We start from the raw sequence: 25,349 nt of genomic DNA on the forward strand, positions 1-25,349 counted from the left end.
TCAAAAATCAACAGTTTTCTTTACTTTTGGGGAGTGTGTGTAGTGCCCAAATCTTCTGTTTATCTCACTGGTAGTTCACCAGGTGTTGGTCTTCAGACAAATTAACTAACAGAGGCAGGCAATCCCAGTAACACAGCACAGTAACACTTCATCACAGTCAAACAGATGCTTTCACTCTCAGGTGAGGTGTTTACTCCAAAAGTCAGTGTGTTTTTAGGGTCCGATGGCAAAGCATCAACCTGGTATTGCATCTCATTAAAATGTATTTTCCTACATTTTGATTTATGTCAATGAGAGTGGATTTTACATTAGAATCACCTCTAAATGTTGTATTAGACTGCATTGATCGGTGTAGACAGATACAACTGGAATAGCGTCAGTGTCTGGCCTGAGGCCAGGCGGGGTCAAAGAGAGAGAGAGAGAGCAACCAGCGAGCCCTGAGAAATGTTCTGTAGAGAGCCCAGAAATAATGCATGGTAACTAAAGGTAAGGCACTCATCAAATATTCAAACTGTAGGAGGAGAGCAGAGAAAAAGGGGCAGACAAAGAGACTAACGCTCAGTCGGAATAAGTTCAGGTCGGCAAGTGAGTTGTAAAAAAAAACTGATGGCAACAAGACCGGTGATGAAGACGAAAAAAGGCACATTTAAGACTGAAACACCATAAGAACTGACTCCAATGTCATGCTCGGCCAGTTAATCCCAATTGGCATCCTACCTTAGCATGGGCCCTTACAGGTTTCACTGGCCTTGCTTTCTGCCAGCCGTCAGAGGTAACAGGTAGAGAGAGGAGGGACGGACATTACAGAGGGCGACAGGGTAAGGAGCTATGCACACTGCACTGTCACATGAAGGGCTTTTCCACTGCTATTCTCGACAAAAACATAGATAGCTTTGGGGTATTCTTTTTATTTCTAGTTATTATGCACACTCTTATTATTTAATTTGCTTTAATTTGTTAACATATTAGATGTCACTGTCTCAAAGCCCAGAGGAATCCATGCCAAGCCGAACCAAACCCAATTCCAGCAGCGTTTATATCTGCTGTGACATGTATAACATCTTAAAAGAACAAACATATAACCGTCAGGCTCCGCTGTAACTCACCTCTGGCACTTTGGGCGCCGGTCTGCGCACCACTCTCTCCTCCCAGACTTTCTCCTTGATGAGGACACAGGCCACGTCGAGGGAGCCCAGCAAAGCGTTGGGCTTGAACCCCAAAGAGTGGCCCTCGGGCGACAGCAGCTCCAGGGTGTGCAGCGCCGGATTCAGATGGTGGCGGCTACACAACTCGACCAGCAGGTCCATCAGCGCCTTACTGAGAGAGGGAGGGAGGGAGGGAGGGAGGGAGGGAGGGAGGAAGGAAGACAGAAAGTGAAAGAGAGGGGGGGAGTTTGGAAGAAAGAACCACAGGAGGAGACGGGGAGCGAGGGAGGATAAGAGGGAGGCAGGAGAGAAGATTGGGTTACGAATCCTAACTTAGTTTTAGTTCTGCTGAAGGGAAGAGTCACTCACTCTTTACGGTCACTCACTCTTTACGGTTTTCTTCGTCTATCTTTAGCAGGAGAATTAAAAAACAAACAAAACAATAACAGCAGCTGTTGTAGATTTAATCTGTACGGTTTATCTCCACAGAAACTCTGAAAAGAGCCTCCAACAATAAAAAGGCAGCGACAAAACATGGTGGCATCGAGAAATAATGACAGAGTACTTGTTGACATGAGTACTTATGTCCATTAAGCCACGAGAGAAGCTCTGCAGTCCGCTGCGCTGCGTTGTGTGTCTGGTGCAGCTGATGAGGAGGCCTGCAGTACTACCTGTCAATCCTCAGATAAAGAAACCAAGAGACAGTCTCCGATGTTTTCTGGGAACAGCCAGATCAGATGACAGAGCTGAGAGAGCTGCCGCCACAAAGGACACCATTGACAATCACTAAAACCACCATCAACAGACCCAGTGTGCTGTGTTACTATGTGCTCCTTAAGATGAGTTAGCAGATTCACAACACAATCACTTTCCAAAGGTAACGGTCAAATGTGGTATTAAATATGTTACAGTTTAACCTGGTAACCCCAATGGCTATGTAGCCAAGCGTGGCTCATTCTCACTGAACTTGAGATTTAAAGTCGTTTGCATCATGTGATTTTATAATCATGACAAGTCGGGGTAGTTTACACTGAAGGTTCAAAAGTTATGAGTATAAATTGTCTCCTGATTTAAATTAAAAAATAATAAATACATAATAATAATTCTTTGTATCTTGAATTCTTATTGCAGATTGAATTTTTGGAAAAGCCAACTGTATACTATGAAGATACAACATTGGTGTTATACTATAATCAGATCTGCACATTACAGTGTTAGCATCAATCCTTCAACAGAGCGAAACAAATGTGCAAGTTTGAACCATAAACCATTCTGGACTTTAATCAAACATGAACACCGTTTACTGTCTTTACATCATGTTTTTTTAAGGAGATATTGTTGTCTTATTTTGCCTTGTTTGATTGCCAAGCTCGTACAATTAAGTAATTACAGTCGTGATTGGGGGTTGTGCTACTTAGTATCAGATATTTATGACACATCTGTGTGTTTATGACACCTTTGCCTTTATCTTATGAGGATCTTATGAGGGAGCGGGAGAGCTGTAAACACACCCCCTTTGTAGCCAACATGTAATATCATACATTCCTTTCCCCAAAAGGATCTGGAGTAAGGCTGCGATACTAACCAACACCTTTTGAAATAGTTTTAACAGGCAGTTGGCAAAGTTCCACATGTTGAAGTAAAGATTAATATTATAAAACGATACTAATTACTTACTTTTACTTCTAATCAGAGGTAGCACATTGACGTCTAGTAGCCTAAAGTCTGCACATGTTTATCAAAAGAGCAGCATGTTGTTCTGTACTAAGGAGGCATCCCTGATTTTCTGCCCCAAATGAGAGAACCTCATTAGGGACAGAGGGCACCAGCAGGACAGCCTTCATTGGGAGACTCTCTGGGACAAAGCTTGTGCTGGGAACGGGACCCCTTGACAAGGCCCCACTGGCACAGCAACGAGTCTCATGCTGTTTGTCTGGTCAGCGTACGGTAACAACAATTGTTCAGCTCAGCAATAGCTAAGATCCTCGTATCTATAGATTTACATAATTTCATGCAGCTATGGATGGACGGACATTTGGCTGTCAAACAACAGTATTGACCACAAGCCCTTGTAAAAGGGGCGATACACCGGGATTCAATTTGTGCCTCTCTGCCCCTCTCACCTGCCATCCTCAGTTATTGCCGTCTGGTTCCCCTGTGGTAGGGTTAGCTGTAAATCCACCGTGGGCCTCAGCAGGTTCTCCTTGGCGTCCACGCCTGACGTGCCTCCCCCGTCAGGTACAGCGTTTCTAAAGATGTGGCGCGGGGCGGGTAGCGGGCCGGGTAGCGGGCCGGGTAGCGGGCCGGGTAGCGGGACCTGCGGCGGAGGCGGGGCGCGTGCCTTCATTCTCTTCCTGGGACACGACAACGGCAAAGATACACAGAAGATACAACATTATGAACTCTTGGGTGTTTGTTTTTCCTGGATCGTACTACGTTTTCCATGTGGGACTTTAGTGGAGTATGTTTAAATAAATAAAAAAAGGGGGTATTTATTTCACATGTTGTACATCAATCTGTTATCGGAGTCATCGAGGACACAAGACGTTTCGATTACTAAGTCAAGAAAGCGATGAATCATTCCTTTGTTCATCCGATGCAATGTTTCCACACTCTGAGTGTGTTTTCATTCTTATTAACAAATGAAATGATGTCGCTTGTTTTAGTTTGTCTCTCCTCCAGTCTTAGTGACACAGCACAACAGCAACCCACTGCCGCGCTACTCAGGGAGCAGCCTGAATACCAATGACTTTGTTTCCGTTCGTGACTCAACCTTTCTCTTCACTTCCATTACGAAACGGCCTTCAGATGTGCTGAGCTGATGCGCTTTCGGTTGTCAAGAAGACGATCCACTCCTGAGCAGCTGCTTATTCAATCTGTTCCTAAAACTAAATCTAAATAACAATAGAATAATTCATAATAACACCCTCTGTAATATCACTCAGAGTTTAAGAAAATACCACAGTGTCATAGGTCTGCTTTTAAAAAAGCTTTCACAAGGACAATTCCCTCGTCAAGTCTTACTCCATACCTGTGCAGTTTATTTAAAGACATACTCAACAAGTAATACTAAACTGTGAACATTAGGTTCATTGAAACCATCTGATAAAATTGTAATTCCAGCATAGTAAAAGAAGGATCTTTGTCGTGACTCAAAAACTTTTGAAAGCAGCAATATTCAGAGGGCCATAAGGTATTTGATTGGCTCAGGTGCATTCCACGGTTCATTAGTCTGCTGACAATAGCTCTATAAAAACCACAACTCCTACGGGTGGAGCTGTGTCAGATGTCAACGACACGAGACGCTGCTCTCTGCCCATTTGACCTCGGCTCAACATCGACTGCACTTCGCCTGACAGACGCAGCTGATTAGGCGGAAATCGAGCACTTCATTCCGCCAACAGTGACAACCCGCTTTCCTACAGCACACATCTCAGCACGCACTCCCTCTCGGCCTTCGCAGCACAAACATTAGCCCTAGATAACGAAAAGAAAAACATCCCACTCACGTCACAAACAGTCCTCGTGTTGATGAAGTGTTCCGCACGGGTTGTGTGTTTACGTCAGGCTGTTTATAAATCCAGCTCCAAGGACGAGGCGAACTCTCCGAGAGAACGCGTTAACGTTAAATCCAGTGGCGTATTATCCAGGGTCCTCCATGGTGCTCCTGCCCAGTGTAAGAGGCGAAGGAGGGCACAGTGAAGGAAGAATGCATGTGAACATAGCACAGTCAGCGGACTCTAACCTGGCCAGAGTTAACCATTAACAGCTGAGTCGGATATCAACTCTCACCCACACGACCCGTGGTGTCATTGACTCGTTATGCAATGTAGAAAGTGTTCAGGGGAGTGACAGACCTCACTTTGATCGGAGTGTAAACACGGTACAGATCATTTCTGATCACCAGCTGCAAGGTGCTCTGACTAAAGGTGCATTTAGAAACGAGCAGAGGACGAAATGAGCAGTTTAGAGACGCGTCAATGTGTGAAATGTTCGTGTTTTTGCGGTCGGTCTTTGAAGGTAAACAGAAGTGGGCTCTGTGAAGCTGTGGGACTGGGCCCCGGCCAAGCTTAACACAGTCAGCTAGTATCCTTCTCTCCCTTTGGCCTGTCTCACCATAGTCTCTCTCTCTCCCTCCCTCGCTCTCTCTCTCTCTTTCCCTCGCTCTAACTCGCACAAAGACTCCTTTAGGAAAAGCCTCGTCTCCCACAGAGTAAGGATGAGCGAGCGTAAACAGAGAGAGAGTGAGGGAGTAAAGGAGAAGCAGGGAGCGAAGGCAGGAAACCCTGCTCCGGCACGGGGGGGGGGGGGGGGGGGGGGGGGGGGGGTGGCAGTAAGTGCTGAGCTGCTACAGGGACTGAGTTACAAATGAGCTCACTCTCTCTCACACACACACACACCGTTACTAATGGACCTTTCAGAGCCACTCCGTTCTTTTCGCTCGACTAAACAGCATTAGTTTTTCTCGATTGCTGAGACACATTTCGTGAAACGGTCACCCATTCTCTCAAAACTGTAAACACAAAACCTCATCTTCAAGCACTATTTACAAAACCTCTGAATCCTCTTGCAAAATGAAACTTTCGCCTCAAAACAGTTTTACCTGTGCTCAAAATCAAACACTGCTCTCAAATCACAAACAAAGTGATCAAAATAATATACACCATCAAGCAGTCAGTAAACAATACACCAATAAATAGAAAACACATTGTTCAAAACATATAGTTCTCAGGGAGAAGTAGATTTTTAATCTCAAAACACATTTCATATGAACGAAAACATGTTCTATTACAGTAGCTCAAAATTGATCAGAAATGACTACTGTGCTTTGCTCTTTGCAATTTCTTTTGTTCTTCCTCCTCCTTGTACCCCTATATTTACAGTACTGTACCCTGCAGCTCACAAACGTGTCCTTTGTCTCTGTGATACTGTAATTCTTGTTCTTTGTTGATATGAACCTGCAACCAGTCAACATCTGTTGAGCAGTCAGTGCTGTTACTGTAACAAATAGAAAGCACGATGTCCTCTCACATTGTTTCTTCTATCCATTCTCAGACTTTCTCCTTCCCACCTTCAACCACCTGTTTGCTCTCTAAACTGGCTTATATTGGTTGTGTCACATCATTTGATACAAGTGAAATCAATGTTGAGTGATTGTGTTTAATCAATGACATGTGTTCTCTATTTGTATTTGATTGTTGCCACTTGTGTTTACCAGTGTGGATGACATGTGCATTAGAGTGCAGAATGTGTTTTGAGACTGAGAATGTGTTTAGAGTTTTGCTGAAAAGTCTAAGTGAGATCTGCAAATTGTGTTTTACCATGTGGAACAGTTTAAGGTATTGACAACAGACTGCACAATCAGCTAAATGAGTTCAGGCAACTGAGAACTTTGTTCAGCCAATGGGTTTTAGTGTTTTAGCAATTGAGAAATACTGTAACACGGACATATTTCTGTCACCATCCTCTTTTAAATCAGTTTAGACTCAAAGTGTTTATGGCACTGAAATGTAATGTTTCTGAACGTTTCAAAAGTAAGGATCTAAAACAAATAGATGCTGAATTCATCTCAAACTGCCAAAGGTGCAGCAGACTCATGTGGTCCAAAATCATCCAGGACAACATGTGAGCAGCTATGAAACAAAGTGAACAGAGAACACCTGTATGGAGTTTGGAGGAAGGTTACTTGGATTTTTTTACCTGCCACAGCCAACATTTACCTTGTATGTGGATGGCGGCTATTACTGTACATAATACAATGGTGTTGTTGATGGTGGAGATATAATCTACGATGTCATTCTTAATAGCATAAACTACAGCTCAATCCTCCAAAACCCGTGTGTGTTTTAAGAGTTACGTAAACACACTCTGGTTGGTAATTATAAGTGAGGAGAGTTTGAAGCCGTCTTAACCCAAACAGACATTTTTGACGAAATGAAATACAGCTTAGAATGAATAAAATCAGACGAGGCAATATTTGATCAAACACTGAGTAAACAAGATCAATAATCTGACCGCGTGTTTGGTGAACTTTTACTTCTTGTCAACATGGCATAATCACTTACAGCCTTACCTTTGTAGGTAGACGTGGGCCTATATGCAGCAGACCAGTCGTCCTATTTTGCGGTCTGTCTGTTAGCCTCTTTAACAGATTAGTCTGAGTGTCTGTGTATGTGTGTCTGTGTGTGCGTGTATGTAAGGCTGCCACCTTCCTGACCCAAATACAACCTCGCTCACTGCTGAGCAAGTCACTATAAATCAAGCCTGGATGTGAGAGTAGGACCGTGTTTGTGCAAAGACACAGATCAAGGTGAATATAGGACAAAATGAAGACTACAAACATTTGAAACTGTCCCACATCGATGGAAAAAAAAAAGCTGTTGGATAATTGCAGGGTGTATGCAGAAAAAATGAAATGCCCCTCAAATTACAGGCTTGGACAAACAGCGCTGCAAACACAGCGCCACAGCGAGCACAATGCAAATCCATGAACGTCAGTCAGATTACTGTTGTTCGTCGACAAGTTCAATTACATAACACTGCTCAGACACACCGGAGACCTTCAGGATTGCCAAGGGGGGGGGGGGGGGGTAACCGTCAGTGATTTATTTATTGATGCCATAGAAACAGTTCCCACTCCTGAAGGTCTTGTAAAAATAATGGAATATATTAGTTGATGCACTGAAATGTGCTCTGTCAGCATCATTCTCACCAAAACAAATTCCATTTACAAGTAGGCGGCTTCTTTGTTGCAATTTCTTTTCTGCTAAGTCCACTGCTCTCTTGAGCCTCACAACTAATGATATAGATACCATTTAATTCGTATGTGCTTTATGATATTTCATTAAGCAAAACCAACATGGCCAGTCTGTTACTGACACCTACAATGCAATGGTACAGAATGCTACACATGAGAGCGCATGAGAAAAGCAGAGACAGACAGACAGACAGACTGGACCACTGTAAACAACGTCTGCTGTGGAAGTGAGTAAATCAAACTATGAATGAAGGCAGCAGACAGAGCCACACTCATGCAGTCAGAGAAGCAGTAACGGAGACAGACAGACAGACAGAACAGGCAGCAGGAGCTTGGTTGGTAGAGGAGGTTGGCTATCAAGAGCAAGGTTGATGGTTTGATCCCTGACCTCTGACCCTGAGCAAGACATGGAAGCTAAAAGTCCAATAATGGAAATGTCAAAGTATATCAATCTGCAACTCAGAGAGTAAACTGTATTCAAAGCAATACTGCAAAATCAACTTAATTTGAAAAGAATAAAGCTCCATTCTGTAATATTGCTGACTGATTACAAAACATGTCCTCAGTTCATGATCATACCTTCAAAAACATGAAATATTATTTGGGAGACACATCAGTAGAAACATCAACAAAGTAAGCGTGTTTTATCCCCGAGTGCCACTTCAAGACCACGCCCAACACTTGAGTGTTAAACCTCCCATGATGCATTGGACACTGTGAATGCTACACATCCTGGACCCAGAGTCACTCCCCTGACACTCACAGCATACCCCTCTGGTGTCACGGTGCGCCCCATGGCAACCTATATTTATACTACTTGTGCAAACCTCAGTTTAGTAGCAGCTGTCGATTTTGGGGGGAATGCACAGTGATCCAGAGCAAAGAGGAGCAGAAATGACACACGAACCAAGGGAGGTACAGAAAGAGAGTGTGAAAGCTTCAAGTAGTGTGTGTTGTGTTGTGAGTGTTGTGTGCTGTGTTGTGAGTATTGGAGACATATGAGCCCAGTAAAGCATTTGTCTACAGTTGCTAGGCACTCAACTTCCTTATTCAGCACATGCCTTGTTGCTCGTATTACCAGCCATGTGGTTAAAAAAAACACACCCCACTGCAAAGCAGAGCACAGAGGCTCAATGACAGTGATAGTGTGGCTCTCTGTATTCTCCCTGCAGAGGTGGTCCACCACAACCACCAATAGTTTTAACGTAACGCAACACATAATTCTCTGAAATCAATAAAAAAAAAATTTAAAAGCGGCAACCTCTGGTACTGAGAAATGAAGCCAATGTGAGAGTGCCCAAACAACTGCAGTTCCTCAAATGGCCACTTGAGGCTGACTCCAAAAGTGAGTCAATCTCCATAGACCCCCATGTTAAAACAGCAAACTTTAAAGAAGAGCAGGTTTACAGCCGGGTACAAAAAAATATTTTATGTCTATATAGCGAATACCCCTGTTGTACAACTGTGCGACTTTTTATACAACTCATCCATTTAAATTATATTCAGCTTTAAAGTTATGCATAATTAAGGGCGTGGCCACTTTGGGTGACAGGTGGGTGCCTTTCTAAAGCCTATTTTTGTATACTCCTGTGTGAATTAAATACTCTCATTCAAGGGCTTCAGTGCAAAATGAGCAAAACTGTTTCAAGTGAAATTATAAAAGAAAATATATATATATATATTTCCATATGCCACATTTGTTAAATCGCTTTGAACTGAGGGGTGATAGAAAGTGTGATGTAAAAACAAAACAGCAATCTTCAAATACATTCCCTCAAAATATTTAAAGTGCTCGTTGTTGTCAATTTAGATGACGTAATTGTGTATCACAATATATGATTTCATCACGATATGACTCCATTAAAAGACAATAAGTTATCATATTGACTTATCGGCCAGCGCTACTGCCATGTTTACAGTAAGTTCCCAGCATTTAAATAAGAATAAAGCAGTTTGCATGTTACCTGGTTCACCTGATTACAAAGTGATGACTTCTCTACGACTATTCAAACAACCAGGTTAGAGCTCAGGACAATGTGTTCTACAGGAGTGCGGAGTCAGCAACAGTAACATAATAACCCAAGGGAGATAAAAGAAGACAACACCACACCTCAGCTGCTTAATGAATTGTTACTCGTTGGGATCAATTAGGTTGCCTCCACTCCTTCCAGTTCTTTGAAGGCTTTTACGTTGATGCATTGCAATGACCTCAGATTAAGTCAGCCACCTGTGATCCACTAGTATCTGTTTCACACCAACTTAAAGGAGAGAAATCCACTTACTGCAAACATCCTCTCCTGACACACATGTAGTCGTGTTGTCCTCTTGTCACCAGTGACACAGAGAGGCACGCTGTGGCAGTTTAATGCCAGACATATTCCAAGACAACAATAATCCTCCAAAAATAGAAGCAGGAAGCCCGGCATGCCGCTCTGGCTGAACAGCTGGAAAAAGAAAATATCATATCTATCTTTCCTTTGGAGAGCTATTATTCACACACAAAAAAGTATTCCCCTTCTATCCTTAGCATTCAAGACATTTAGCCTATTTCATCTTCTCCAGCTATCCTTCAATGACTGTGGCAATATTCCGGTGGTTTCCTGATCGATACATCACATATGGAGGGATAAATAAATAAATGATCAAGTCACATAAGCATTGACAGTGTACGTATTGTTATTTTACAGGTAGAAAAAATAAACGAGATAAAGACATAAAGCTTGCGGATGGCCCACAGCTGAGGAGCAGCAGAGGGGAAAGGGAAGGAGCAATAATGAACGTTGGTGTGAGGGAGGAAAGAGAGGATCTCAGGTGGCACAAAAAGCCCCCACATGGCTGGAGAGCGACAAGAAAACGGGGAATAGAAGAGGAAAGATGGGCGGAGTCCAACATCAGAGAAGAAAGGAAGGAGAGGTGGAATGTAGAGGCGGAACAGCAGGAAATAATAATTAGTCTGTTCACTATTCCCTAAGCTGCATGTTCAATTAGAGAGAGAGAGAGAGAGAGAGAGAGAGAGAGAGCGAGAGAGAGAGAGAGAGAGAGAGAGAGAGCGAGAGAGAGCGAGAGAGAGAGAGAGAGAGAGCGAGAGAGCTGCTGGAGGAACAAGAAGAAAAACACGTGTGCTACAAATACACAGCTTAAAAGCACCCCGGGATCCTTTGATTCAAAGAAAATACCAATCAGTTGAAAAGCTATACAGGAAAACGTCGAAAGTATCTCGAATGAGGTCTCAACTACTGCAGAAAAGGGCTGCAAATGAAGTTTTTCTTTTGCATGTCAGAAGCTTGCTCATTTACCAAACCATCAGGTAATGGGAAGATAACTTCAGCGCTTATTGATGCCCGTTTCATAGAAAGACAACGCGTTAAGACAGCCAGGCCACACCTGTTGCTGAATACTGACATGGCGGCAGTGTTTGTACTAAATGTAAAATCAAGATAGCAGCGGCGTTAAAAGGTTCAAACGCGAGTAAAAGCATCACAACTTGTGCAGTAGAGCGGTTTCACTCCTCCGCCTCAGCCTTATCAGGCGATACCGCGGCTGTGGCACGTCAGCTGGCGTTAGAAGAGTCCGTCCAGTCCGAGCGCACTCACACACCACACACACACACACACACACACACAACGTACAGTCCGTCTGTCTTCCTCTCGGACAAACCCACATACCACAATGACTAACATATGACTGCAGGCTTCCTGAAATAAATCCCAGCAGCCCATAACAGCTGCATGACAGTAGGGACAGACACACTGTACGACAGACACAGATACATAGAGAGTGTGATGCACGCAGGCACACTTTGTTGTTAAGGGTGTCCGCCAAAGTTTGCTTTCACCAAGGACGGAGGTTGGCAGATAGCAGAAGTAAAAAACAAAACAAAAAAAAGGTGAGACACTGGTGAGGACAACAACAATCTATAAATACCGCCAGTCTAGATGTCTCAAATGTGTCCGATGTATCACGGTATGGCTTTGGAGTGAATGCATTCACAGAGCACAGAGCAGGGATCCATTATTTAATCCTACTGTGCCAGTCCTTATAATAAACTCCCACTTAGAGCTTGAACCACACTCGACTTTGCTGTAATTGTTAATTACACACACAGAGAGTCTGTTCTTAATAAGGGTGGCACTCTCCGCAGTGAATTAAAAAGAAGTGGACTACTTTATCTCATGTGTTCAGAGGAATAAATCACACATGGAACAAAGTTCATGATAAGCTCAACCAGTCCGTCTATATTTCTACCATACACACTGACTCCCTATTGAACCCATGAATTAAAAAAAGGTTATACGGTGTGCTTTTTTGATCTAATAACTTCAGCGTGTACTTCGGTCAAGCTTATATCTACTCAGAACAAGCTTGTAGCAGCATTGCATCCAGACCCTCTCTATTTATAGCAGGGATGATAGACATAGCAGATATTACCAGATACATATTTAACACGGAGCCTCAAATACACTCTCTCTCTCTCTTGCCCATCTCAGTTTTCACAGGAGTTCAATTTAACCAATCCTAAAAATAACCCTCGACATCCAGATGTGACCACATACACTAGAAACATGTCCCTCTTTTCCAAAAGTAACTAGAGTAAAGCCTTCATGTAAGAGAGAGAGAGAGAGAGAGAAAGAAAAAAAAGATGGAGCTCCCTTAGTCAGCAGGGCTGAGCTCGTGGCGGACCACATGAAGCGTAATCTTCTAATGAAGATGTTTTTTTGTGAAAGATGCCCGTGTCTGCATCTCCCATCATCTGAGAGCCCGTCAGGAAAAGAAACAGCACCAATGGGTTACATTATCCTACAATACCTCGTCTCTCTCTCTGAGTATTTTAGGAAATTCTGTGTGGACTGACAGACACACATGGCGTTCACATGCTAAGGCTGAGACTGACATTTCAGTCCAGTGGGCACAGCTTCAAATGAATGAGCGTTTACAGTGCAGCTAGCAACTGGTGTTGGTGCACAGCGCCCATGAGTGCACACCAGCACACGGGACAATAATTATCTCTGGGCGTGTGCTGAGCTGAGGACAGTTATTTGTAACCCCAAACTGTATTTATCTGTAAAGATCTGCCAGCCTGGTCTTCCTGTGGGTACAACTGAATAGAGACAGAAGTGATGCTGACACAAACAACAGATGTATTTCAAATAAAAATGTGCGACCTACCAACAGGGAGGCAGATGGCAGCGCAGAAATCCGGATGTAGAGAGCGGCGAGGCTTTTTTAAATGCTCTAGTCTTTGCACTTCATGAGACACTTTCAAAGGAAAATCTAGAGATCAGAAATGTGCCGAGTCTGCTTGGTGACAAATGGCAACAAATGTGTTCATCGGTAAACTCACGCTGACACACAAGGTTCAGGCGTCACACGTGGTTGTGTCTCCAGAAAAAGACGAACAGGAAAAACAGAAAAAGGTCCATTCAGCTTCGTAAAGTTAAAATAAAGTGAGTGATGCGGTGAAGAGTTTATTCGAACAGCTCCCTCTTAATTCTCCCATCGTGTAGATATGTTGCTTCCTTGTTGCTCCTGTGGGAGAGGATACTAAAATTAAGAGCATTTAACAAAAGCACATTAATCAGAGGCCTCCGGACTGAAGCTCCCTCAGCGCACAAACAAGCACTGAGGCAGACGCACATGAACATAAAAGGGGGTTATGGTAAAGTATTTTGATGACATTCATTTGAAGGCCAGCTGCCAGACCTTGAGCCAGATTTTGGATAATCTTGAACTCAATGCACTATGAGCAATACACTCATGTATTCTCTGGGAGGTGTTTGTTTTCCATGCTTAATAACAGGCTTATGAAGCGCAAAGCTAAAGGCTTAATTCCTAATTGCTTTCCACCACTCCTCAAGTACACACTCAGGCTTTACACACACACACACACACACACACACACAAACAACTCGGAAGAGCAGTCTCTTCCCTCCTCAATGGTCTGCTTAATGACCACGCTCTGTGTGTGTGTGTGTGTGTGTGTGTGTGTGTGTGTGTGTGTGTGTGTGTGTGTGTGTGTGTGTGTGTGTGTGTGTGTGTGTGTGTGTGTGTGTGTGTTCCTGTAGGTTTTATGAGCAGTGTTTCATTAAGACTGGGCTGTGTAGTGGAGGAGCTGCTCCCCGTGTGATGACGAAGGAGAGATCTCCACACAAAGGGAGTTGTCATGGTAATTTATATGGACAGAAATGTCACACACTGACCGGATAAAGAGGCATTTTGGGTCCACTGCCAGCTGACTCTGTGACCAGTCGACTTTGTTATTTGGCCAAAAGGCTCCTGAGTGTCTGAAATCACCGTGTTTAGGAGTATCTGGTTAAAGAGACCTTTACTTGAAAGATCAGAGGAGAAACAGGCCGAACCTTAATATAACTCATCAACACTGTTTCACACACTACTCTTGTTGCCGCTGGAGAACGCCCATTTCTTACCGTCCATCAGGTGCTGTTTAGCCTTCACCACACACACACACACACACACACACACACACACACCCACGCACGCACACACACACACACACACACACACACACACCTGCAGTACAGACAGAGTAGTTTAGGAGCTGATGCCTGATAGTTAAGAAGGTGTGAGCCCTCGGAAACAGACAGAAAGCCCACCTTCAAACAATAATTACAAGGCGGACTGAAGAATCCATGAAGTCAGCAACTTGTGGCTCTATGGTACACAGCTATTATCAGAAGTAGCACATCGTAATGCTGATGCAGGATCATATACCTGGTCAGTGAACTACTCACTAAGACAATACAACTCTACCTTGAATTAGTTGTAAAAAGAAAATCCAGATTAGCCCATTGCAATAACAAATGAATGAATAAAAACGAGGCCATTCAATTCAATTCAATTCACAATGACATCTGAAAGGCCAAGAGCTGTTTACCTCCAACTAAATAACTACAATGAATGAGTAGTAACCTACTTTATGGACACTGTTCGGATGAAAGGTTCTTTTTTTTTGTTGTGATCAAGTTATGGTTCTCCATACTATCCCCACAGCATGTAATAAAACATGAATAAATATCACTGTACTGTCCTCACGGTGCTGAAACAAAACAACACTATTTAAAGCACATTGATGGACGGCACAGTGGTTGCACTAGCTACTGTGCTCAGCTCCAGAGCTGTTGGTACTGATTGTCTGTGAGTGGCAGAGGGACAGCATGCCAACGGAGAGCAGGCTGGTCCGGCTGCTGGAACCCTCTCTGTGTCAGTACTCACCAAACAAATGGCTTTCAAGTGTTTGTCATGGGGCAGCTACTCAATGAAGCACCAACTAGCCTCATTCCTCAGTGGATTCATTATACTGGCATATACTGTTATCAAGAAAACACCTCACGGTTACTGATAAAAAACAAGAAACTTAGTGTCGAGAACAACGGAATAGTGATACATATTGTTTCTGGGCTCATGTGATGAACTGCACACAATTTATAAAAGTCATAATTCAAAGGAGACATGTTCCGTTTTATTTGCGCATATATTTTAGAGGCCAAACCTTTTTCTTTTCTTTTCAAGCTAAAAGAAGAGTAATTATCGAGAAAGTTATGAAAAAGTCAGAGGAAGAATATTAACGTTGAAGTGCTGTGATTAGTCTGTAATGTGTTGTTTTGAAGGACTTACCCTGAAGGCGGTTTGGAGGACTCGGTCATTGCAGTGATTGCGATCCACTAGAGGTGATAGCGGTGCTCGAGCTCCGAAGATCCGCTGTTGCTCCTAAACTCGTTGGATGTCCATTATGCTAACACCTGTGAGTTAGCACACCAAACTGACATTTATTTTCGCCGCGGTGAGGGTTATTTTAACATATCTCTAACAATAAAACGACATTTTGGAAAGAACAAAACAACTTTGTATTTTCTATTTCAGGTCCAACAAGTGACAGAGATGACAGTCCAGCTGGACCCGAAGCGCAAAGACCGCAAAGTGAAGGCTAACTACGACACAATAATCGATCAAATGTTCAGTAGTTTAGGTCCAACTTACTTTAGTGAGTCAAAACTGTCTTACTGACTCATTATCATGGACTGAGTTACTTGTCAAATCCACTTGATATAATCTTCGCAGTCCCTCCGGCTGATTTGCCCTCGAGCATTGTCAAGTTAATTGAATTATTGCATTAAACTTCCGGTGTGACATTTCAAAATAAGAGTTTGGCGTTTGGATTCTTCCCCTCTCCCCCACATTGTACCTCTTGGAGACAAACCTGTATAGAGTACGTATGAGTATACAAATGATTAAAAGGCACACTGATCGGTTTTGGATTACGTATGCAGTTGGGCTGTCTTACTGCCTCTGTAACGCCACTGAGCGCGTCCTCTCTTATATTTTGAAGGCAATGCTTCACGACTTCCTGTATTTTGCTGCTGCGTCTGTCTAACTTAGCGCAGCTCTGTCTCCAGACCGCATTCGTCAGCAAATCGCACGTCAGTCGTCCTCATTGGGAATTCACTGAGCGCCAGCTGGAGAGCGACAGCCCGAATAGACATCATACGGTCTGCGATCAAGACACAAACTAAAATAAAGTCAATACAATTAGACATCAGAGTGGACATCATAGTGATACACTTCTAGGTTAAGAGACATTTCCGTCGTTATTGCTAGAATTAGTATTAGTAATGTATAGGCAGTAGTATAAACATCATCATCGTCGTCGTTGTTGTACGTTAGGTTCAATAGGCCTATGAGATAATAAAAGCTTTAAGTCGTAATTTAGCTTCTATGCATAATTGAAATTCTAGGATGGAGATTCAAATCTTTTTTCCCGGCATGCTTTGTGCTATCGTGCTCATGCGACATCTCCCTGCACAACGGAGGTGTGACTCTTCACCACAAGGGGTCACCCATAGACCACTCTACCACAATCCTGCACACCAGTCCGTGCTGCAAATCCATTTGATGTGGTGCTCCACTTAAGGTTCGTTAATGGATAGTCAGGGCTGAAAAAACATTACTTTAGCGATACAAATAACAATAAGAACAATGTATCTATACAAACTGTGCTATATTGCTCTGATTGAATTACAGATTTGTGTACAAAGGAGTCAAAAAATAGCTATAATTCTAACTGTAATCAGTCCGTAACCCTCTTCTAAGTTACTATTCATGAAACACTCAAACTCTTCAATTTATATATTAATCTAAAGATATAAGATAAATAATTATTTAAAAAAATAATTTTACTTGGGTGTGAAAGTCTGACACGCTTGTGGCCTGCTTTGTTTTGATGTGCCAATCTGTTATTTTGGTTCTACATCAATCATGCCTTGTGATCTGTAGGCTCCTGATAAAGATCTTGCAGGCACACTTACAGGACTCACAGGAAATGAAAGCTGACAACTTCTGTTTCTGTGCTACTCATTAGGAGTACAGACTTTGAGACAGTTGGTTCTTACATCGTCATACATTTGAGGATATCGTGTCCAGAAAGATCCGGACAGAGAAATAAGGAGACCTGAAGTGCAGCCACTGACTATACCTGACAGGACAAGACGTCACTGAGACATCACCATGGCAGGTGAATGCATTTTGACAACTGTACATGTTTCGCATGATGTAGCTTAGTATGTAGATCAGTGTAATATTGTTGTTAAAGAAATATTTGTGTGTGATCATTTGTAATGAGTCCTAATACACTGCTGTCAGTTTTATGTCCATTTTCCACTTAAACGCAAACACTGTAATGCAGCACTGTATTTCTTTGGGCTTCCATTTGGAAGGTTTCCATTTAGAGATGTACTGCAGATATAAATGTTACATAAAAAGACTGGATGAAATTTCGAATATTTATTTGGGGAGTTAAATAAAATCTCCTGCGATTCACCTGTGGGTCCCGACCCTGTCTTTGGGAATGGACTGCTTTATGGATTTGTCAAGCACATTGCCTTCAACATTAATCAAGGAATTCACAACTGAAGGAACTTAAATACCATTTTAATATTCAAAAATAGTTCTAAAATAATTGTATACGGCGAACACATTTATGATGACGGACAGTATGCAAGTTGACTGTTAATAGGTATGCAACCTCATACGAGAAACTTGGCACCAGTGTTTGTGTCGGTGATATCAGTTCAAGTCCCTTTTCATAGAGTGTGTTAATTGTTTTGTCTCCAAATATATAGTTTGTAAGTGACCTATGAAGACCAACAGGGGGCATAATAACCTTCATTATCAATTGGCTATGAGGGTTTATTCACCCAAATGACATTATTTCGCTTTCACATTGGGGACAATCAGTGAAGATAGTTTTGGTTCATTGTATTTTATTAATTTGGTTTTGATTCGGTCTTGAGATATCCAGCCCTGAGATTCCTGCCTTCACACCAGCGCGGTGGAGTGAAATCCTGTGCGTGGTGCACACAGCAATGAAAAATGACATCTAACTACTGTTTAGTTCTAAAAAAATAGTCCGTATGAAAATGGTTGAGATGATGCAGTTAAAATTGATGAATGTTATGTTTCAGGGCTGTGAACACCAAACTTCAATTCCATCCATTTACCTCCACTAACAGCATGCGTTTCACTGCAACCTGGCCGTTTTAATGGAGGCTGTATATTATATCCCAATGTGCAATGATTCAATCTAAAATAAGGTTAGATGTTGTAAGTGCTGAACTTTTTTTCTTTTTTTTTATCTTTGTCTGCAGGTGATGGAGAAAATGTCACGACAACGTCACTGTACGATTATTCATTCTATTATGATGATGGAGATTACATATACAGTCCTTGCAGCAACGCCGATTTTAAGGATTTTGGCAAGGTCTTTCTGCCCACTCTCTATAGTTTGGTTTTCGTCCTCGGCATCATAGGTATGTGTGTGTTTGTGAGAGAGTTAAGAGTCAGTGAGCGAGACCATTTCTTTACATATGATGCATAATAAACTGGAATATTAAACCATGTCTTCCTCCCTCTCCCAAGGCAACGGTTTGGTGGTGTGTGTCCTGGTGAAGCACCGCCGCCAGACCAACTTGACAGACATCTGCCTCTTCAACCTGGCCGTCTCCGACCTCGTCTTTGTCCTCACGTTGCCTTTCTACACGCACTTCTCCGTGGTCGGTCAATGGCCTTTCGGAGACTTTATGTGCCGCTTCGCCTCCGGCTCCCACAGCACCGGGTTCTTCAGCAGCATCTTCTTCATGGTTGTCATGACGCTGGACCGCTACGTGGTCATCATGCACGCTCACAAGGTGGCGCGATATCGCACTCTGAGGGCAGGCGTCGCTCTGACCGCGCTCGTCTGGATGCTGAGCTTGTTCGTCTCTCTGCCGGCTGTTCCCTTCACGAAGGTGACGAATGAGTCTGACTGGCTAAACTGTCACTACGCCCCGGAAAACGATGCCTGGAAGCTCTACAACATCGTCACGATAAACCTATTGGGTCTTGTGATTCCCTTGTTGGTGATGATAGTTTGCTACTCCAGGATCATCCCCGTACTGGCGAACATGAGGACCGCAAAGAAGCACCGCGCTGTCAAGCTGATCCTCTCCATAGTGATTGCCTTTTTCGTATTCTGGGCACCATATAACATTTGCCTTTTCCTACAGTCTCTGAAACTTGAAGCTATATTGAAAGACTGCGAAGCAAAGTTAAGGCTGTCAATAACAGTGACCGAGACCATTGCTTACACCCACTGCTGCCTGAACCCCATCATATACGCCTTTGTGGGACAAAAGTTCATGAGACGAGTCGTGCACATGCTGAGGAAATGGATGTCTGGGGTTCTCCTAACCTCCCCCAGAGATCTTTCATGTAGCTCATACAGGAAGAGCTGTCATGTCCAGGTCCTCTGATGCCACCTCCAATTTCATCATGTAGGAGGTGGATGCCAGATGATGGACCATATTATCACTGTTCATGCTGCATGATTTTGTTCCATCACTTCCTTTTTTCCACCGATGACAGTGTTAAGTCATCAGCACTGTCTCATCTTAAGAAGCTGCATGCGTGTGTACATATTATCTTTAGATTTCTACTTGCATTTTAAGTTTGCACTGGAATATTTCGTGTTGACAATAACATGTCAGATGTGTAGTGCCATCAAGTGTGATCTGATGAGTATCAGTGTTACTTTATGATCTCAGGGAGTTTCTCTCAAAAGGTACACGATGCCCCTCCTTTTCCTGCTGAGCACTTGACTGTAAAGCAGGAACCTTTTGTTTGTAACGGCCTGCGACCACAAAGTTTGTTTATGCGTGGGCGAGTCGTTTCAAACGCAAGTTGAAGAGAAACATTCATGCTGTATGGTATTACACAATAAATTGTTTTGTTTTTTACACTGTTCTTGTGGAAGTTCTTGCACTCAATGGCTGATGGTGAATCAAATCCACAAAGTAACTAACACAGGGTTATGTTGCACCTTTTGGAACAAACTTTGGCTCATCGTACACGCCTGTAACTTTTCATATATTTTCTCCATATTGTTTGTATTTTTTATGCCTCATATTTGTACTGTATATTGCACATTTTTATTATTTCTTGTGTTTTCATTCCGAGTACATATTTGTCTCAGTTATTTTACTTTCATTTCTGGGGTTATTTGCACAAAATATTTTTTCATTCATTTTCATACATTTCTTCACATATTTCAGCTTTATGCTCCTTTTTTTTTGGTGTAGTAGTTTAGTAAGCCAGTAAAGATTATAAAGTGTTACATCTTATCCAATCTAAGGCTACCTAACTATGATGATGCTAAATTGTGGTTTATTTTGGGGTCAACAAATCCACAGCACAAGACAACTTGTGCTCAATTACAATAAAAGGCATGCGCCATAGTACCTTGGGTTCTGACTGCACATTGTGGCTTTCATATTGGAAAGTAATTGCCCCGTGCTGTACATTGTTCATAGTAGTGATGCTTTCTGTAACTGTAATGAGACATTTGTATGACAATGACAAGCTGCTTCTTTCATAGAATAAAAAAAGTTTGAACATTTAACTAAGACACAGTCATTTCAAGAGATATGTTAAAAAGAAAAGGTCATTTGAGATAGTCACCAATCAAATACTCTATTCGTACCATGATAAGGGCAGCTTGTTGTTAAAGGCCATCAGTTGAGGAGAAAGTACCGTATACATTTCATAAAAACATGAGCATATTAAAACATAGTTCAATTGATTCATTTATATGTTGAAACTTCTGCATTTCCTGATGAGCTGAATACTTTTCTCAAAAGTTGATATCACCTGAGATGCGTCTTTTGCAAAGAACAAAGAAAAAGAAAAAAAGCTCCTCATTAGAATACATTTTCCCCTATACTCCTGTCACGCCACATGTGTGAACACATAAGGGACAATTCTCAGAAAACCACACCGACACCTCTGTGCAGAGGAAACAACAAAACCAAGAGTTCACCTTACCAGAAATGAGCTCTGCAGCAGGATTGCACACAAAAAGGGAGCAATGCAAGTTGACAGGATGACACGTTAGTTTGATGCTTGGCACAACAGCATACAGATTCAGGAGCAGTGATTTTGGCGGACACTGAGGTAAGCACAATAACAACTTTTAAACGTTTAGCTGCTTTTTTACGAGACCTCCTTCATCTCGCTCACCTCCTACTCCTGTGTGTGTGTGTGTGTGTGTGTGTGTGTGTGTGTGTGTGTGTGTGTGTGTGTGTGTGTGTGTGTGTGTGTGTGTGTGTGTGTGTGTGTGTGTGTGTGTGTGTGTAAACACAGGAAGTGAGGGTCGGCATGGTTGTCAAAGCTAGTGGTTCCGTATGTGTTGATGGGGAGATGCGGTTTAAACGAGATCACATGAATTTGATTATGGTCTGAGTAGGAAGACGTTTGTGATATTCATAGACACATCTAGGCTGGTGATGGTTGCTTGTACCTCTGACGTCACCGTGCATTCAGAGAAAGTCAAGTTATCAGCTACAGTCAACGCCACCATCATAATTATTGCTGTGGCTTTCTTTTAGATTTGGACAATTCTTTTTAGGTTCAAAATGGCAGCAGTTGAACGTTGTTACAGACGCCTTTCAGGCATGACTCACGAACTGATGATTGGATTTGAAAGATTCAACTTAAAGGGCAGGAAAGTCCAGGAACATCTCTGAATTCCCTCACATTGAGGTGTGAATGACTTCTTCTTTTTCTTAAGGTTTCGTCAGTGCAAAATGTTCAGGGTGGTAAATACACAGTTCAGTCATCATGATTGGAACATTGTATCTTTCATAATAAAGAGGAAAATGTGCTATTTCTGTTTCTTGAAGATCTGTGAGTGGAGGCAACACTTCAGAGCAAATGAAGTGAAGAAAATAGAATCAGGAGTCAATAGATGACATTGTAAGTACTTTTATTTTTTACATTTGAATTAGTCGGCCACTTTGGCTTCACGAATGAGAGGACATTGAGGTCAATCTTAAGGATTGGCTTGAAGACAGAAAGGAGTCTCGTCACATGGGAAAGAAGAGATTTGGTTTTATTTGGACCTTAGATTGTTCTACTGTAGATGGTCACATTTTTCTGTTAGTTATCTGTTATTTCTGGCAGACAGTAGTCTGAGTTCAGAGAGCAAAGGCCCAAAGGAAAGTGAGCAACAGGATTCGGCTTTTGGCGAGAAAAGCAAAATTTACTGACAAAGAAAGTTTAAAACTGTTGGGTGGTAGTAGTAGTCTTGCTTTGTGTTTTAGTTTGTTGATGGATTGAAGGTCTGGGAGGACCACCACGGTAAAATGATACATTTCCCAGAACAACCCAGAGCTGAGTTAGGTTTGAACTCAAACGCATGTTGCATCAAGTCTACTAGGAAGTTTCATTTGAAGAGCAGAGCAGTACAACCAAGTCAATGCCTGATATAAAGTCAATTAAAATGAACCTATGAGCATAGGTACTTATTCACTAGGATAGTAGGTGCACACACACAAAAAAGGTTGTCACCCAAATGTAAAAAAAGGGGTTAAATTGTAGTGAACGTGACACTTTGTGTAATATAATTGTTATTACAACTTGTTTGTCATTTCTATGATGTACTTTTTACTTGGAGCAATTGTAATGATGTTAATTCTGGTAAAAATAATTACTAGTTATGTTTTGTTGATTGTATGATGACACTAGTCACGCCGACCCATGCCTCTGTTGTCTCTTTACATTAAAGACAACGATTGTTTTCGACGTTATGCGTCACTCTATTTTGGTTGGATTTATTTCCTTTCATCTCATAACGTGTTCACTCAATAATCTCTGTGTGTGTTCTGTTCCTCCTCACACAGCATTATGAACATATCAGAGTACGAGCCCTACGATGATGATTACAATGACACCTGCGATGAGGATCGAGGTCCAGAATTTCCTGGATCCACGGTCTTGGTGGCTCTGTACTACACTCTGTTTTGTCTAAGTCTGCTTGGTATGTTCAAAAAGACCTGAATGTAACAGAGAAAAGGAAACATGTCTCGCTCTCTTTCCACATTTGAATACAAATTTGCATTTTAGGCGATCAGCTGAAACTGATGCATGCACCAGTTAGATATGTGCAACAGTTCTGTTTTACAGCTTTCAAAGGAAACATTTAAGAAACCTGAAGTAACAACTAATGATCTGAATTGATTTCACAGGCAACACCACGGTGCTCTGGGTTCTCCTCCGGTACATGAGGCTGAAGACTATGACGGACGTATGCCTCCTGAACCTGGCCCTGTCTGACCTCATCATGGCTATAACCATACCCCTCTGGACCTACAATTACCCAACACTTGCGTCATGCAAACTGATGACAGGAGGCTATCAGGTGGGGCTTTATTTATTTTCTTTAGAAAGAAAAAAAAGAAAGAAAAAATATATATCTATATATATATTTGTGTATGATAACAAATCACAATTTGAACTCCGAACAGACTTTGGGTACAAAGAGTGGCAGATTACTTGATTACTTGAGGTCAGCAAAGCCTGATTGTGATTTCGCTTCCCCCTCTGCTCCTCTGAACAGTTGAGTTTCTACAGTGGGACTTTGTTTGTGACCCTAATGAGCGTGGACCGCTACCTGGCCATCGTCCACGCCGTTGCGGCCATGCGAGCCCGGACACTTCGCTACGGAATCACAGCCAGCATCATAATCTGGGTTATTTCTGTCGTTATGGCCCTACCTGGGGTGACATTTGCTTCTCTGGAGATGAACGAAGATGACAACAGCTCCGAGTGCCAGCCCCTGTACCCGGAGGACAGTCAGCACTTTTGGAAGTTACTGCGAAACTTCAGCGAGAACACAGTGGGCCTTTTCGTGTGCCTCCCCATCATGATTTTCTGCTATGTGAAAATCCTTGTCGTGCTGTGCAAGTCCAGGAACGTCAAAAAGGACAGGGCTGTGAAGCTGATATTCACCATAGTGTGTGTGTTTGTGGTGTGCTGGGTGCCCTACAATGTCACAGTTTTCCTCCAGACACTGCAGCTGTTCATGGACACCCTGGACACCTGCGAGGCTTCGAAAACCATCAACTCCGCCGTGCACGTTGCCGAGATCCTTGCACTGTCTCACTGCTGTGTAAACCCAGTCATCTATGCATTTGTAGGGGAGAAGTTTAGGAAGTCACTGGGCAAAGTGCTGACGAGACACCCCTGCTGGAGTCACCAGAGCAGAACGGCTTTCAGCCTCAGAGACACCACAGACAGAGAGACTTCCAACACACCTGTGAAGTCCGATTATTAAGAATGATAAACTCACCTTGCTACAACGACGGCGCAGTGTGTGCGCGTGGTGTTGTCAGTGTGGCGGGTGCTTAGAGCTGTACAATGGTCCTCAGATTATTCCCAGTAAGAAAACAAGTGTATCGAATTGTATAAAACAATTCATCAAATCATGTAAATTTAAATATATGTGAAGCTTGTAAAACAATATTGTTTTTTTTGTAAAATAAAAATCGGTTGCTTCTTTTAAAAAAACCGTTCAGACTATTGAGTTGTTCTAGCATGCGTGTGTGTGTGTGAGAAATATCACAGGTGTGACTTCTTGACACAGCATTGCATCACTATGCATCCATTTCAGGCAGGCATTCTTGGCAGCTTGTAAGTATTTGACAAGAAGTGTGCAGAGCAGAATCCCTGAGTCACATAACGCACCTGACTAACAAGCCAGTGTTTCGTCATCCGGGCCTACAATTCAAAATGATGCATAAACCATTTTAAGATCCGTAAAATGCAATAGTCACATCTTAATTAGAGCATTAGATATCAGTCAGAACTTTTCCCTTACAAAGGAAAAGTAATATGTTCCCCATTATGTGCTGTTTTGTAATAACTGACAGCCTAGACTGCATTGACGGCCGTATCTGTAGTAACACTTCTGCCACGCATAACAGCACGAACATGCAGAGCTCTGCAAACCTCCAGCTGTGCATCTGGTCAGAGTTGCATTGCATCTCTTAAACGCTTGCTCATGTGGACTTGTGGTTCTGCTTTCCCGCAGACACGGTAGGCTCTTAGATTAACTTTCTGAAAGC

At 42.6% G+C, this 25,349-nt stretch overlaps 1 protein-coding gene and 1 pseudogene across 2 annotated transcripts in view; one reads left to right on the top strand and one right to left on the bottom strand.

The window, feature by feature from the left end:
* cobl (cordon-bleu WH2 repeat protein) overlaps positions 1-16,001 on the bottom strand; it is a 50,048-nt gene extending 34,047 nt beyond the window's left edge. Inside the window, exons 1-4 of the mRNA XM_079275552.1 lie at positions 15,898-16,001; positions 15,535-15,659; positions 3,269-3,499; positions 1,107-1,317 (exon numbers count right to left, since the gene is read on the bottom strand). Of these exons, the coding sequence (XP_079131678.1) occupies positions 1,107-1,317; positions 3,269-3,499; positions 15,535-15,563 (471 nt within the window). The 5' untranslated portion in view covers positions 15,564-15,659; positions 15,898-16,001. The remainder of the gene's footprint in view (positions 1-1,106; positions 1,318-3,268; positions 3,500-15,534; positions 15,660-15,897) is intronic.
* LOC306782100 lies at positions 15,799-24,559 on the top strand (annotated as a pseudogene). Its single transcript has 6 exons — positions 15,799-15,901; positions 18,561-18,722; positions 18,832-19,724; positions 23,127-23,263; positions 23,472-23,644; positions 23,843-24,559. The product of its transcript is annotated as an uncharacterized misc_RNA (transcript).
* Positions 24,560-25,349: the final 790 nt, after the last annotated feature.

The sequence above is a fragment of the Melanostigma gelatinosum genome, assembly GCF_949748355.1.
Source record: "Melanostigma gelatinosum genome assembly, chromosome: 9".
NCBI classification, from domain to species: Eukaryota; Metazoa; Chordata; class Actinopteri; order Perciformes; family Zoarcidae; genus Melanostigma; species Melanostigma gelatinosum.